The 14,332-nt window shown below is 43.0% G+C and overlaps 1 protein-coding gene across 3 annotated transcripts; it reads left to right on the plus strand.

Moving 5' to 3' along the window:
* Positions 1–462: 462 nt before the first annotated feature.
* LOC306826813 (cAMP-responsive element modulator-like) lies at positions 463–13,851 on the plus strand. Of its 3 annotated transcripts, XM_079348354.1 has the most exons (8): positions 463–624; positions 1,431–1,547; positions 1,630–1,740; positions 4,128–4,216; positions 4,334–4,518; positions 6,343–6,498; positions 11,440–11,599; positions 12,085–13,851. In XM_079348354.1, the coding sequence occupies exons 2-8, from the start codon at positions 1,443–1,445 to the stop codon at positions 12,227–12,229; spliced, it is 951 nt and encodes a 316-aa protein (XP_079204480.1). In that variant the 5' UTR covers positions 463–624; positions 1,431–1,442; the 3' UTR covers positions 12,230–13,851. The 3 variants fall into 3 exon arrangements, with proteins under 3 accessions (XP_079204480.1, XP_079204481.1, XP_079204482.1); XM_079348355.1 differs by lacking the exons at positions 463–624; positions 1,431–1,547; positions 1,630–1,740 and adding an exon at positions 2,941–3,178; XM_079348356.1 differs by lacking the exons at positions 463–624; positions 1,431–1,547; positions 1,630–1,740; ... (1 more) ...; positions 4,334–4,518; positions 6,343–6,498 and adding an exon at positions 9,284–9,528.
* The last annotated feature ends 481 nt before the right edge of the window (positions 13,852–14,332 follow it).

A 14,332-nucleotide genomic window follows, 5' to 3' on the forward strand; every position in this document is an offset into this window, starting at 1 on the left:
TGTACTGTTTTTTAGATTAACATTCATGTTTTACTCACAATCACAAATTGTACGCTACAGTTATATTTTTACCTTATACAGGCCTGCTCCAATTCATATATTTGGAGTTGCATCCCAAGCATTCTGAAAAGAGAGGCTACCATGTCAGAAATAGTTTTTTTTTTTTTATTAAAAATAAAATCTATTGGTCGATTTCTGTTTATTTTTTTTATTGATGTGCACAGAACAGATAATCTCAATTGTACAAAGAGAAAGTATACACACCGGTTGGTTTTTTCTACAACACGTAGAAAAAGTAGAGGTAAAAAAATAAAACAACAAAACAAGAAACAAACAAGTTAACTATTCGGTGATTTGAATGAACCCTTACGTTCATTTACGATGTCAAAATTCTAATACAAACTTGTATGCCATGGTGGTTCACCCCCCAGAGCGAAGCGCACTGCGGAAGTAGGTCGGAGTGAATCCTCTTGCTCCTCCTCGACGATCTTCGACGCTTCACTGACTGGTCTGTCGACATTCTCGGCACAGCGTCGTCAGTGCTGACGTGAAACTACGTGAGCGAAGGCGAAGGCCTACCACCCATACTGTAATTAGTGACGAGTCAGACTACGTAAAACTTCGGTAAGTCATAACAAAGCTGTCACTTGTTTTTTTTTTTTTGCTCAGCCGGAGGGGGAAGAGTCCGAGTGTGCAAACAAACATTTACATGGTGCGAAACTTTTCATTAAAACGTTACGTCGGTTCATGAATTATACGTCGAACATGGAGGTAAAAAAAAAAATGTTCTGAGTCAGTTTTGCTGGCAGCAGTTCCTCTCCGCTCAAGTTTACGGAGCTGCGTGAAGTGGGACGAAGTAACATGGCTGCAGGAAGTTGAGCCAAATCTATCGTCAAAATAAAATATCCACAACCAATTATTAAATATAATATATATATTTTTTGTTTTGAAAGATTCCTGACTGAAATTGCTTCTCTATTTTCTAATCGTTTGAAATATAACAGATTAAAATAAAACATTTTTTATTTTTATTTTTTATTTATTTATTTTTATTTATTTATTATTTATTTTTTTATTTTATTTTTTATTTTGCAGTAATGATTAGTAGTAGTAAAGATAAACTACTACTGTTCATTTTCTTATTTATTTGAAAATGAAAAAAGGGAACTGTGCGTAATGGTCTTGGTTTAGTTTTTAGGGAAGGGCAATGAGTACATATGAACTTCTACTTCAAAATCTGCTGAGCACATTTTCCAATTTCCTATTTTTTGGGGTGGGTGGGGGGGGGGGGGGGTTATGCATCTTTCTAGAGATAGGACAGTAGAGAGAGTCAGCAACAAGTCTGTTTTAGATGTTTTATAGGTTCACCATGTCGCCAGTGTTTGGAAAATCCTTTTCAGTGATTATCTGCTTGTCCGCCTTTCTGTCTAGGTAATCCAACGATGGAAATCCAAGAGTCGTCAGATTTGTGCAACAGTTTGAAAAGCTCTGTGTCAGATGGAGAGGAAAAATCAAGCAAAGCCAGCCAATCGCCCGAAGACCCTCACGTACTCACCTTTTTTAAAATTCTGTTAATTCCATTTTTGGTGTGTGTATTTTGGCTGAATAGCTGAATTTCTTTGTGCACAGGTGTCGTTGGAAGCAGAGTCTCCAGGTGTGACTGTTGTCCAGTTGTCAGAAGGTGTCATCCAGGCCCCTCAGAACTCTGTCATACAATCACCACAGGTCCAGACTGCACAGGTAAGCGCAAAGATGGTCTTTGACATCATTTTTATTGATAATAAAATTCAGCCTTTTTCTCTTTCTTTTACACTGAAACAAGGTTGGTCTGTAAGATGCTGAATAAAAAGACAATCATTTGATGAAGCGGCAACCAATGTTCAAAAATGAAAACACCTGCAATTCCTAAAGCTGCCACTTGGCTGCAGGAGCCACAGGAGGTCCATGCATACCCATTTAAAATGCCTGAGTTAAAGTAGTGTGTTTTTTTTTTTAAAAACCTAATCTGACTAGTTTTATTTTTAGGGTAACATTTCCAGGTCTGGAGCTGATTCCAATTCCAGGACAGGATTCTTTCCCACGTTTCTCATGGGGGAATTTTCCTTGAATAAATGAAAATATTAAGCACAGACATAATGGAGAGCTACTTCTCCAATGTAGTCCACCTGTTAATAGGATTGAGGAGCTGAGGTTTAAGCTCATCAGTCCAACCTTCACTTTTAGAGGACGTATCTGTCGGGTCTGTGCAGGAGGGCAGCTTCACAGAGACACATCACACAACACTAACCTGCAGGGTGATGCTGAATGACACTGAAAGTCAATCGATGTAAATGAAAGTTTGAGTGTTCCAGCATTGGAACAATAAAGTCTGTTTCCTACTTACAACAGACGTTGGCTGAGTTCACACTGAACTGAAGCTACATGACCTGAATTAATGTGACTTAGATCTCATTTTTTAACAAACAGTGTGAACAGCACAAGTCACATGGAATCGAATCTTTCCAAAGCAAGTTTTGGGCCACTTTCATATGTTCATCCAAATGAGTTACAAGAAGGATCTTCAGCAGTTCGACCTCAGTCTGCACGGCGAGGTCGGAATGCAAGGGAAGGAGACGGGGGGCGGGGGTCTTACATGGCAAACCGTGTTCAACAGAGACAGGCACTCACGTCTGCCATCGGCAGAACGTCACAGGCAAACGGCCTGTTTGAGCACACGGAGAGGATGGACTTTTATCGTCATTGGTGGTTTGTCGACAGACTAGAGCGGGGGTGTCAAACTCCAGTCCTGGAGGGCCGGCTTCCTCAGAATGTTAGATGTCTCCCTGCTTGGACGCAGCTGAATCCAATGAGTGACTCGTTATCAGGCTTCTGCAGAGCTTGATGACAACACATTGGTTTAAAGCAGGCGTGTTAGAGCAGGGAGACATCTAACAGTCTGAGGAGGCCGGTCCTCCAGGACTGGAGTTCGACACCTGTGGACTAGAGACACATTAGTGTTAGGGAAGCTTTGTGTAGTGTATTTAGCCTAATCTATGACCGTGTTTTTAAATAAAGGTTTGGGACTGGAGGAGTTAGATAACCTCTAACTTTACAATGATCAACACGTCCAATATATGAGCTGCTTTAGCAGCATACACACGGTGCCAAGACATCCGTCATGTGGAGGTTACATGACGGAGTGAGTCATAAAAGTTTACTGATAAATAGGTCAAACTCAGGCTCTTATTTTTCGAACAGTTATATAGGCTGACAGAATATAAAGCTTTTTATAAGACCTACAAGAGGAGAGAAGGCTTGGTTATGACTCATATGTAATGTCATTCTGAGCTTTATTCATACAGCACTTTTCAGAGACTTAACTTCTGAAGTGGTTCATAAATATAGAGAAGACATAACAGACTAGTGAGTGAACATCCAGGTTTAAAGGGGAACAGATGAAGGTACAGGGTAGGTTTAAAAAAAAAAAAAAAAAAAACGGAAGAAATTTGAGGTTTGAATTTGAAGAAAGAAAATAACATTTTGGTCTTTTAGGGAGGAATTCGTCCCTGTGCAGATTGTTCTACAGACTCAGGAAGCCCTGGATTTTATCAGACAAAAGACAACGCATCTCGTCGCACATTAATCAGTACACAAACTATCAGGAGGTCAGAGATACCGATATGATGTAAAGAAAAAAAAAACAACCTTCAAAGTTATCAGAGATGTTTTGATTTTCATTCTGAACAGGCTGCAAGGCAGTCCGGAGAAACAAATAGGATCGTGTTTTTTACGGGTTCAGGTCTGCCGTTTGGAGGGAGTCAATTGAGTCGAGGTCTGTGCAAATACAAAGTCTGTTTCAGAAATCGTGACGCAATGAGAAAAAGACGCGTGAAATCGCCTCTGTGTCAGAGACATCTGTAAAGACGCTGCTGAAACTCGTGACGTGTTGCAAAGATTAAAGTCCCATCTTTGACGTCATCCTTCTCTCTATCACATCCCAGTTTACTCACGATGCTTCACAGCACGACGCCCCCTCAGTGCTAACATTGAACACCAAATGTGATCCCAAAATAAAAAGACAAACAAAAACAGAATATTGCAGATGCAGATTACTCACCTCTTTTTAAAGTACTGCCTGTACCCTACAGATTGCCTCTGAAGCCGAGCTGGTGGGTGACGCGTCCGTCACGGACACCCAGAAGAGACGACAGCTTCTCTCCAGGCGTCCGTCTTACCGGTGAGAAGACGTCAGCAGTAAGAGAGAGAGCGTGTTTGACAGCGTGTGGCGTGTAAAGTGTGATCATGTTCAACTGACCGTGTGAAATGACTCAAGGCAACGCTCTTCTCCCTGCAGGAAAATACTCAGCGAGCTTTCGTCAGATACTACTGCAGTGTCTAAAATCGAGGAGGAGAAGACGGAGGACGAGGAGGATGAGGAGGACGAGGAGGACGAGGAGGACGAGGAGGAGATGCAGGTCTCTTGTGAGGCCTCAGCGTCAGCGCCGACCCCCATCTACCAGACCAGCTCAGGACAGTACAGTCAGTACACACAGGAACAGGGATAGTAGCTGCACCTATTTCCCTTCATCCAGTCCATGTGTATGAATCTAATGACCGGCCACGCATGGATAACTTAACAGAACTGAATACCCCTTCATAACCAGTCATATATCACACCTTTTCTCTTTGTTTATTGGGGCAAATTGCTTTAAAGAACAAACATACTTAAGTCTCTGAATGTTTACAGTCTGTAGTTTCAACTCAAAGGACCCATTAATCATTCCCCTGTGGACAAAAGTGGTATCAATCAACCAACCAATCTTTATTTGTATAGCGTCAATAACGGGTGTTATCTCAGCAGGTAGAGGACCGTGCTCTTTGTCTGTCAACATTACATAAAAAGCAGGTACAAAGACTTTACTTACTGCTTTTGTTACAAGAGCCCGGCTTCATCCGTCATAGTGTGGCCTTTAACGGGCAGAAATCTCCTGCTCATGACGGAACAGCCATCTGCTAAACTGTGCTGGAAAATGTGATAGGGAGGAGATGGGATGAGATGCAGGAAGAAGGATAGGAGAGGAAAAAGAGGGGGGGATTGGTTGTTTGGGCAGGTCATGGTTTGGGCTGTGGCTCAGTTGGTAGAGTTGTCGTCCCTCAATCGGAAGGTCGAGGGTTCGATCCCCAGCTCCTGCGAGCAACATGTCTGATGTGTCTGATGTGTCCTTGGGCAAGACACAAATATGCTCCCCCTGCTGCGTCTGGGGGGGGGGGCATATCCTTCCTGGGGCGTATGAATGTGCGTCAATGGAATTAATTACTGGATGGTCCACATAACCAGCCATCAGTGGGAATGGGTAGGTGTGATCTGCGGTGTAAAAAGCGCTATACAAGCTCAAGTCCATTTACCATTTATTTTACCAACAGTCCCGAGGAGAGAAGAAGAGAGCTCAGGAGCTTGAGTGTATAGACAGGATGTGTCTGATCCTGTGAGCATGTGTGTATGTATGACTCCATTATAATAACATGACCAAAGTGCTGCAAGAAGACATGTGCAAAACGATGGTTCATAACTGCCATATAATTACTCTAGTCCCAGTATCACTCACATTCAGTTTGGCCTTCATCTGTTATTCAGGTGCTTGACAAAAGACATTGTGATGACACAAGAGAAGCTGTCATTGTGATTTCATGTCTTCATGGGAATTAGCCCTGAAAGAAATGGAAGACGTTTCCAATGTGACCTTCATGGATCATACCCAGTCACACCTCACGCTATATTCATGCTTCTATTGAGTTTTTTTTTTTTATAACTCTTTTTATTGAATTTTCCATAGAAGAAAACAAAGACCTACAATACAATATGTTTTCCGTCCAGGAGATGGTTTTACAGACAACAGGAAAAACAGAACCAACAACAGCAAACTCAGAACAAGCCTAAATGGTTCCTATGAAGGAATCACGGCTACCCAACATCCCATCGCTCCCATTGGCAGAGAAATGAAGATAAACAAGCAAGCAAATAAGTAATGACAAAGCAATAATTGAATAATAATTTACGAAAAAAATTAAATTGTATAAATCAGAAAAATAAATAAGTAAATAAATGAATAAATAAATATCTATATTGACTTTTTTGATGAAGTGATCCTCGTAGAAAGTTTAAAATTCAGCCGTGAAGGTTATTTTAAACGTACAAGCTCCACAGTGTTTTATCACAAGCCGCATCGATTCAGCTTCTTCTTTCTTTACCAGATATTTCTGTCATAACAGTACATACATTTAGACTGCACTCAAGTAATAGCAAAACTCTCTCTTCCCCCCGCCCACACACACACACACACACACACACACTCACACACACAGTCACGTTTGCTCAGGGCCGAGCCATCCAGCTGACCAGCCCTGGAGTTGAAGCCCTGACGGCCGGCTCCCTGACCCCCGAACACCTGCAGTGTGCCGCTCAGCCCGGAGACTCGCCCCAGCAGCTCTACATCCAGGGGGGACAGGTGCTCCTGCAAGGTCAGAGATTTATGTTGACTTCCTGGTGTGTGGAACAGACAAATTGGGATAGCTTCCAGCAGGGGGGGCTTCACTCTGAACTCTGCACATTCATGCTTATTCCTGAAGTTGATTGTTCGTTCGATGCCTGTTGTTGATCATGTGATGGAAAATACGATCGTGAGTCCGAATGTTGGGTTTTATTTTGAAATTGACTGGACGCTCTGTTTCCTGTCCGGGTTGACGCGTGCCTGCAGTGTACTCTTACGTAGCGTATTTAAAATGCAGCTGAGTGTAGTGGTGCTGCTGGCACACTCCAGAGACTGACCTGTGGAAACACCGTCATTGACTGAAGAGGCAGCGAACGGCGGCGTGTGTGGAAACGAGCGGTGAGGCTGAGACAGTATTTCCAGCATGGCGACCGCCATCGATGTAACTCCAAAGCCTCGTGCAGCTGCAGATGGGTGACCTCACTCACATATTTACTGTCCAGGCTTGTGGGTGCTGAAAGATGAGCAAGAAGTACAAAAAAAATCAATCTTGAACATGACATATTAATGACGCAGCCTTGAAAGGAAGCGAAACAGGAGTCACACGTCATTGTCTCTTTCTTTTTTTTTTTTTTTGATGTTTTGGAACAGTAAGATTCAATTGATGCTATTTCTGTTAAACCATGACAGTACACTCAAAATAAAACCAGCAGGGTTAACATACCAATGAGTCATACATGAGCTAATTCATCACTATCACCTTGTCAGCAGCACGAGGACAGCATTCTTAGAGGCGGTTAAACATGGCTGGACTGTTACAACACCCTGAAGGCCACATTTCAAGGACAGCGTGAAATCCAAAGGGAAAAAATGATCGTCTTTTGTTTTGAAGGAGGAATGAAAGTCCTACGCACTGAAAGTCAAATTTGCAACTGCTTGGGGCCCCAGACCTCTATGGGGGCCCCTGAGAGCTGACCAACCTTTAACCAAAAAGTAGCACAAAATGTACAAATACTGCAGTGACAGTCGGAATGTCCCCTAATGGGGCTCCATCTGACAGCACGTAGCTTAGCATCTCATGTATGACCAGAGGCGCTGCTTGTCAACAAGCCCCAGACCAGGATGGGGGGTCCCAAAGCTGCGTCCTAAAATGTGCACATTTTGCAAGGACAGTAGGAAACCTCCCTAAAGGGGGCCCCCATCTGACAGCAGCCACTCTCTTTGCCCTGCTGAATGTTGGTTAGAGGCCCCCCAGGGCCCCAACAGACTGGCCTCAGGTGTGTTCAACTCCAGGCTTCTTCATGGTTTTGCATTCTTTTTGGATTAGTGCCTGAAACATTGATGTCAGAGGTCACAGATCCTTCCTTCAAACCAGAGCCACTGGTTTTTATTTTAGTTTATCATGCTTGCTGCTTTGTGTTTTAAAGATTTATTTTGGGCTTTTTTTTTTTTTTTTTTTTTTTTTTTGGAGAGATAGGACAGTAGATAGAGAAGGAAATGAGGGAGAGAGGGAGAACAGGTCGGACTCAAACCTGGGCCTCCTTCATACATGGAACACGTGTGTTAACCAGCGCCCCACTCGCTGGTTTGTTTTTAATATTGATTGTTATTTCACTTTATTTCTTCATGAGGTTCATTTTAGAGATAGGACAGTGAATAGAGTGACAAATCATCCAGCTTGGAGGACTACAGCCTCTGTACATGTTGCATGCACACCAGCTAACCCCCCCCCCCCCCCCCTTTCAGGACCTTATTCCATTGTGCCTATTAAAGTATCTGAGCTCTTAACAGCTCCAGGGTTACCACGGTTACCTGCACAGCTGCAACGATCAGGAAGATCCAGATCAGTCTGGAATGTAGGATGAATTGATTTGGTCAATAAAAGATACAAAAAGAAAAAAAAAAGAAGAAGAACCATATCAGATTTTGGCTTCTCAAATCATGAAATAGCAGAAACAAAAAATTAACGAATTCTTAGATAAATAAAAATATTAGCATAGCATATATCCAGAGTTTAACCCTTAACATGCTGTCCTCTTGACTGGAGCTTTTTTCAATGCTGGGCTCATTTGATGAAGTTCTTCAGACGCTAAAGTCACATAAAGCCCAAGAATACAACTTTAAATGTGTTTTTTTTATATTAATATAACTATTCAAATAAAGGTTCAGGGCTCATGCTATTAAACATCATTTTAGTCCAATCTATGTTTATACTGTTATTGTGTGTTTTGACTACTCTCGTTCTAATCTAACTCATAAAGATGACGATGTTTCTCTTTTATCTGACTTTCTGTTGGTCACCTTTCTTCCTGTTAGACTGTCGTCACCAAACCCGAGCCTTCTTCTGTGGAACGAACCGCCTTTAAATTACTAGAAAAAAAAAAAAGTAGAAATCATCGCTTCCTGTGTGACTGACAATATTCCCTGTAATGTCCATCATGTTTAGAACCGCTAACACGATCTGAGTCTGTGAAATAAGCAACAGTGGTAAAACATCAATTAAACCGTCTTACGTCATACCTCCCTGGTGTTTTAAGACACTAACACACAACTTCAACCAGGGTGCTTAACAGTTTGCATAGCAGCCACTTGGGACACAATATCCTCTTGTTTGTTGAGCGTCTCTCTCGAGTTGCGTCACTGCTGCTAAAAATACACGCCCTCCCTCCCTCTCTCCCTCCCTCCCTGCCTGCCTCCCTGCCTGCCTGCCTGCCTGCCTGCCTGCCTGCCTGCCTGCCGTTGTGTTTCTGTAGTCTGATCAGCAGGGGGGAGGGAGGAAAGCGAGGGGAGGAGGGGGTGGGAGGAACTCTAATCCAGGGTGTTTTACTGACTTCAGCGGGCAGGAGTGATGTCATTGTGATGTCAATGCCTGTAATTGTAATCGGGCTGCAAAGTTGATGAGAGCCCACTCTGGTTCAGAGAGAGCAGAGAGAGAGAAAAGGGAGAAGGAGAGGTTGTAAGTTGAAGCGTTGTTTTTGTTTGTGTCGTGGTGCTCTGACTGCCGTGGTGCTGGATTATTGGAGACGAGAGATGGCTGTCACCGGGGATGAGACCGAGTCAGGTAGACTTCCTTTGATTCTCTCTTTTATGTGCTCAAGTGTCTTTGAACAACTCCTGCTGACTTTCAGTTTGTTTCAGTCAAGTCTTTGTAAGGTCACACACACAGCAGGGACGCATGTGTTTACCTCGGGGACTCTGCCAGAACTGAGAGTGCACCTTGCTTTATTTATTCAACTAAAATCGATCCTGCGTGGCGAGAGACAGAAACGCTGCTGGAAAGTACTTTTAATGGACTTTGACTTCACGCTTTGTGGGAGCGAGTTAGACACAGATTTTGACAGCTGTCCTTCCCCTTTCAACACAGGAAAGGCAGAGAGACAGTTCAGCGCTGTGTTGTGAAAGAAAAAAGGAGGAGAGAGCAGATTTAACAGAATGTGTTTGGTTAGTTTGCTCAACTCTGTTCCTGTCAGTCTGTTTCCCGCTGTGTGTCACACACACACACACACACACACACACGCTCTGAACCACACTTGTGGTTGTCAGGCAGAAAGGCAAAGAGGGGAGGGGGGTAAGAAGTAAAGGGGCGGGTGTCAGTGAGGCGGGGGGGGGGGGGGGGGGGGCGAGGGGGGGGGGGATAAGATAGTCGTCTGTTTGACGTCACTCCAGTTTCCTGGAACAGAGTCCAGGCATGGAAGAGGGAATGCAAAACGGGCGAATGAGACGCACACACTGACGTCAGCAGTGTGCGAGTCACTCTGTTATCACAGCGAGAGAGAGAGAAAAAGACATGTCTGTGTCTGTGTGTGTGTGTGTGTGTGTGTGTGTGTGTGTGTGTGTACTTGCTGCATCTTTGTTTGAACAGTGTGCGCAATCGAAAGGGGAAGAGGAGGGGGGGGGTGGAGGAGGTGTTTGAAACTTGTCAGTCACAAAGTGGGAAAGAGAAAGCGGCTCAGTGTTTGAGACAGCCGTCATCTCACTGATGACTCCATTCAAACAGCACGTCAACCGCGGCGTGTTCCCGTAATCCGCGTCTCCTTACACACAAACACAATCGACCTGCAGCAGTCATCAGTGAGCTAAACATGACCTCACCAACACGGACGAGCTACGGCAAGTGTGTGGAAGTCGCATATCTGCACACGAATCAACAGAGCTGGATTTTGGATGTTCACGTAGAACCATCCAGAATCAAGTTATAACTTTGACAGTACACACTCTTATTCATGGGCTGCCGAGTGTGTAAGGAGGCTGTAATTCTCCAAGTTCAAATCCTTTCCAGCATGTCTCTCTCTCAAGTCGTCACTCTGACTCTATCACCTGTTCTTATCGCTTCCCTCAGTGGGCGCTGGATCCAAAAACACGCAGGATTTATTCGTGTAAGTCACGTTATGAGCCAACGAGTTTGAAATCTGAGCGAGACCGAGTTGAGTTTGAAACGTCACAATAAATCCTTCAAACGGGAGCTTCAACTTATCTGCAAAAAAACAAACAAACAGAAAAAGCCCCAAAAATGAAGCCTTTAAAAAGACTCCTCAGTATAAGAGAAAGCTGTCTCCACTGCATGAGGCTGCTCTGGTTAATATACAAACATCAGACTGATCAGATCCGTCTGACTTTTCCCCCGGTGTTTCAGATCATTTTGGATTGAGACGAAAAGGAACAAAGAAAGTCTGCTCATTAAAAAACAAACACAACTATTCAGAAAAGTTGTCTTTTGAAGGCAGGAAGAAGAGTGGAGGAGCGACGGCAGCGTTCAACATCCTCCGTAGACGTGACTTGTTTTTCATTTTATTTGAGATGGCAGTAGATCGAACCAGGAAGTGAGTGAAGGAGCCACGGGTCAGACTTGAACCCGGGTTCCCTGTCTGTGTTATAACAGTTTGAAAGATTCCTAAAACGGACAATGAAGGGGCAAATGTTTCCGACTTTGACAAAGTCAGGTGACTCATGATGTTTCCATCTCCTCCCACAGCTGCCACAGGAGACATCCCTGCCTACCAGCTGCGTTCACCGAGCTCAGGTCTGGCCCAGAGCATCGTGATGGCTGCGTCGCCGGGGTCCATGCAGAACCCCCCCCCACAGCACGCAGAGGAGATCACCCGAAAGAGAGAGGTCCGGCTGATGAAGAACAGGTAGGAGAGGGTGTCGTAAAAACAAAGAGTTAGAAATGAGTGCCTTCGATTTTGTACCCACACGTCCCCAAAGAGGATTTAAAGAATCCTGCAGTCAGTGTGAGAGCTGATTCAACAGGTGCATTTATTTTCAGCTACTGTTAAAGAAGCTTGAAGGATAAGACACAAGTTAACAAAGTCATATTTACAACTTTCTTGAAGTGATGAAATTCATGCAGTGAAAATGAAAAGACTCAGAGATTTGATTTGTGGAATCAGAAACTCGATTTTCACATAGAATTAGCTTTTTACCTTTTATTCATGTGTAAATGTTTTGTGTGTGTCTTATTTTTTTACGACTGGTTCCAAAAATGAAAATATTGTCCCCACAGTGAAAAACTCAAACATGACTCCTTGGATTGTGAGCACATTTTGTGCAGCAGCCAGAGTTACGTTTTCTTCAAGACACTCAAACACATTTTTCCTTTCTTGTCTTTTCTCTCCAGGGAGGCGGCTCGTGAGTGCCGCAGGAAAAAGAAAGAGTATGTCAAATGTCTGGAAAACCGCGTGGCAGTGTTGGAAAACCAAAACAAGACCCTGATTGAAGAGCTGAAAGCTCTGAAGGACATTTACTGCCACAAGGGCGAGTAGCGGCGGTTTGCACGCGGTCGCGGGTTGAAGACAGGGCCCGTTTTTTACAAACTGCTACAGCCAAACAAAATCTTTGAAAAAAAAAAGAAAAGAAAAGAAAGACTATGGAACACAAACTGCCTGGACCGTCTTTGTTTCTCTGCTCACTCAGGCCGGCTTCACGCTGAAGACGGAGGCGTCCCGGGGAATTCGACACACCGCTCGAGCTTGCCAGTTTCGCTCTTGTTCTTATCTTGTGCTCTTTGCATGTGAAGACTCAAACGTCGCACACACACACACACACTTCGCTTGCTGTCGCGTCTGTGCACAGCCAATGAGAGAGGGCTGACGATGAGGAGGAACAGGAAGAGGAAATACAGGTGCTTCCTGCTAAATGTACCGCTCATGCACAGAGGTTATGAAGAAAACCGACAACGCGTCAGCCGGGTCTCTCTCTCTCTCTCTCTCTCTCTCTCTCTCTCTACCAGCAAGTCTCTCTGAGGTCGAGCGAGGTGCACATGAATCTACGCAGATCTACCACCAGCTGTAACAGTGTTTACCTGATCATGTCATTTGTGTTTGATGCTTTTTACTCTTGGTTGTTTCATGCATTCCTTCATGCCAAAAAAAAAAAAAAAAAAAGAAAAGACACAATTGGGGGCGAATTAACGAAGCAGTTTCCTGGATTTTGTTTGTGTTGGAGCTCTTGATTTTTCAAAAACGGCTTATGATGAAAAATTCAAATGAAATCTTAGATGTTTGACATTTAATGCACAGAAATTCAAAACATATTTTTAAGCCGGTGCAAAAGAAGCATTATCTGATTCATCTTCATTTTTACGCGTACAGTGAACTGAATGTAGGATTTCAATGAAAGCACAGAGAAAATACCAAAGTTTCATTTTGGAAATAATCTAAATTTATAAGTATTTCACGCCACACATTTATATCCACTACATGTTTATGTAACCTGTTAGCTAGTTGCTGATTCTCTTAATTTTTTGCTTCCTCAAAAAAAAGAAAGAAAAAACTTTCATTTAACCAACATCATCACGTTGAAAGTTGAATTGTTGTGCTTCATGCTTGTTTTTGTTGATCAAATGATGGATATCCACTGTGGTATTAACGTGTATTTAATAATGGCTTGATATTTAAAATGCTCTGTTTAAAGGGTGATGCCAATTCCTGTCCTCTTTTGTACGTGCGTGTTGACGAAGACGTTTGACCTAAACGATAATATCACCTCGTGTTCATGTCTGGTGATTTAAAAAAAAAAAAAACCTGCTTGCTTTTTTTTCCCGTCTCTGTTGTCGTTGAGTTTGTTCCACTGGATACGTTTAATTGTTTGAAGAAAACTATGTTAACAAACGCTTTCGTGTGGCTGCTAAAAGCTCCTCGCGTAACAGTTGGGTATTTAATTTGTTTCTATCACTGACTTCGTAATGATTCATCGTGTGGCAGTTCAAACACGTCATCATGGTTTGTGTTTGCAGAGGAGACGTCTGTTCCGTTATTCTTTGATATCAACTTCACTTCAATCTGACTCGGGTCTTTTACCAGATGTTTTCTTTTCAGTGTACGTCTTTGTTTGAATTGTAAAGTAATTTGTTTTGTTTATCAAATAAAAATATTCAAATGCCAAACACGCTCTCAACACTTCCTGGTGTTCAGGAGTCAAGCTGGCTTTATAAAGCTCGGACTGGCAGAAGGAGAAAGGAGGACAGGTGTAAAATCCCGTTTTGTGTTTTTTCTTTGAATGAGAATCAAGTTGTCATAACAACAAGGAAAAGTGGGAGAAGTCATCTTTAAATCACAAAGGCCTATTTTAAATGGTCTGCATACACAAAAAGAAATTATTTTTAAAACATCATTAAATTGTTCAGAGCCTCTGTCCTGTGGCTTCAAGATCAACTTCCCACAATGCATTGCTAACTACAGTTCTTAACTGTTTCAGATTTTTTTTTAAAAACTGTATTTTAGAGTTGAAAATTGGCCGTAGATTAACAGCTATTGCTTACAGTGAAAGGTCTCTGGAGTGAAAATAATTATTCAAAGAAAGGGAATGTGAGGGAAAATGGTTAGTTTCCATAGCAACCGCTGGTGATATTGACCTCAAAGGGGTTG

This window comes from Symphodus melops (genome assembly GCF_947650265.1).
Source record: "Symphodus melops genome assembly, chromosome: 7".
NCBI classification, from domain to species: domain Eukaryota; kingdom Metazoa; phylum Chordata; class Actinopteri; order Labriformes; family Labridae; genus Symphodus; species Symphodus melops.

Coding starts and splice junctions, on each gene's coding strand:
- LOC306826813 (XM_079348354.1), top strand. CDS start 1,443: ATGGAAATCCAAGAGTCGTCAGATTTGTGCAACAGTTTGAAAAGCTCT. Junction 4,217..4,333: donor TCCAGGCGTCCGTCTTACCG/GTGAGAAGACGT, acceptor TTCTCCCTGCAG/GAAAATACTCAGCGAGCTTT. Junction 6,499..11,439: donor GGGACAGGTGCTCCTGCAAG/GTCAGAGATTTA, acceptor CTCCTCCCACAG/CTGCCACAGGAGACATCCCT.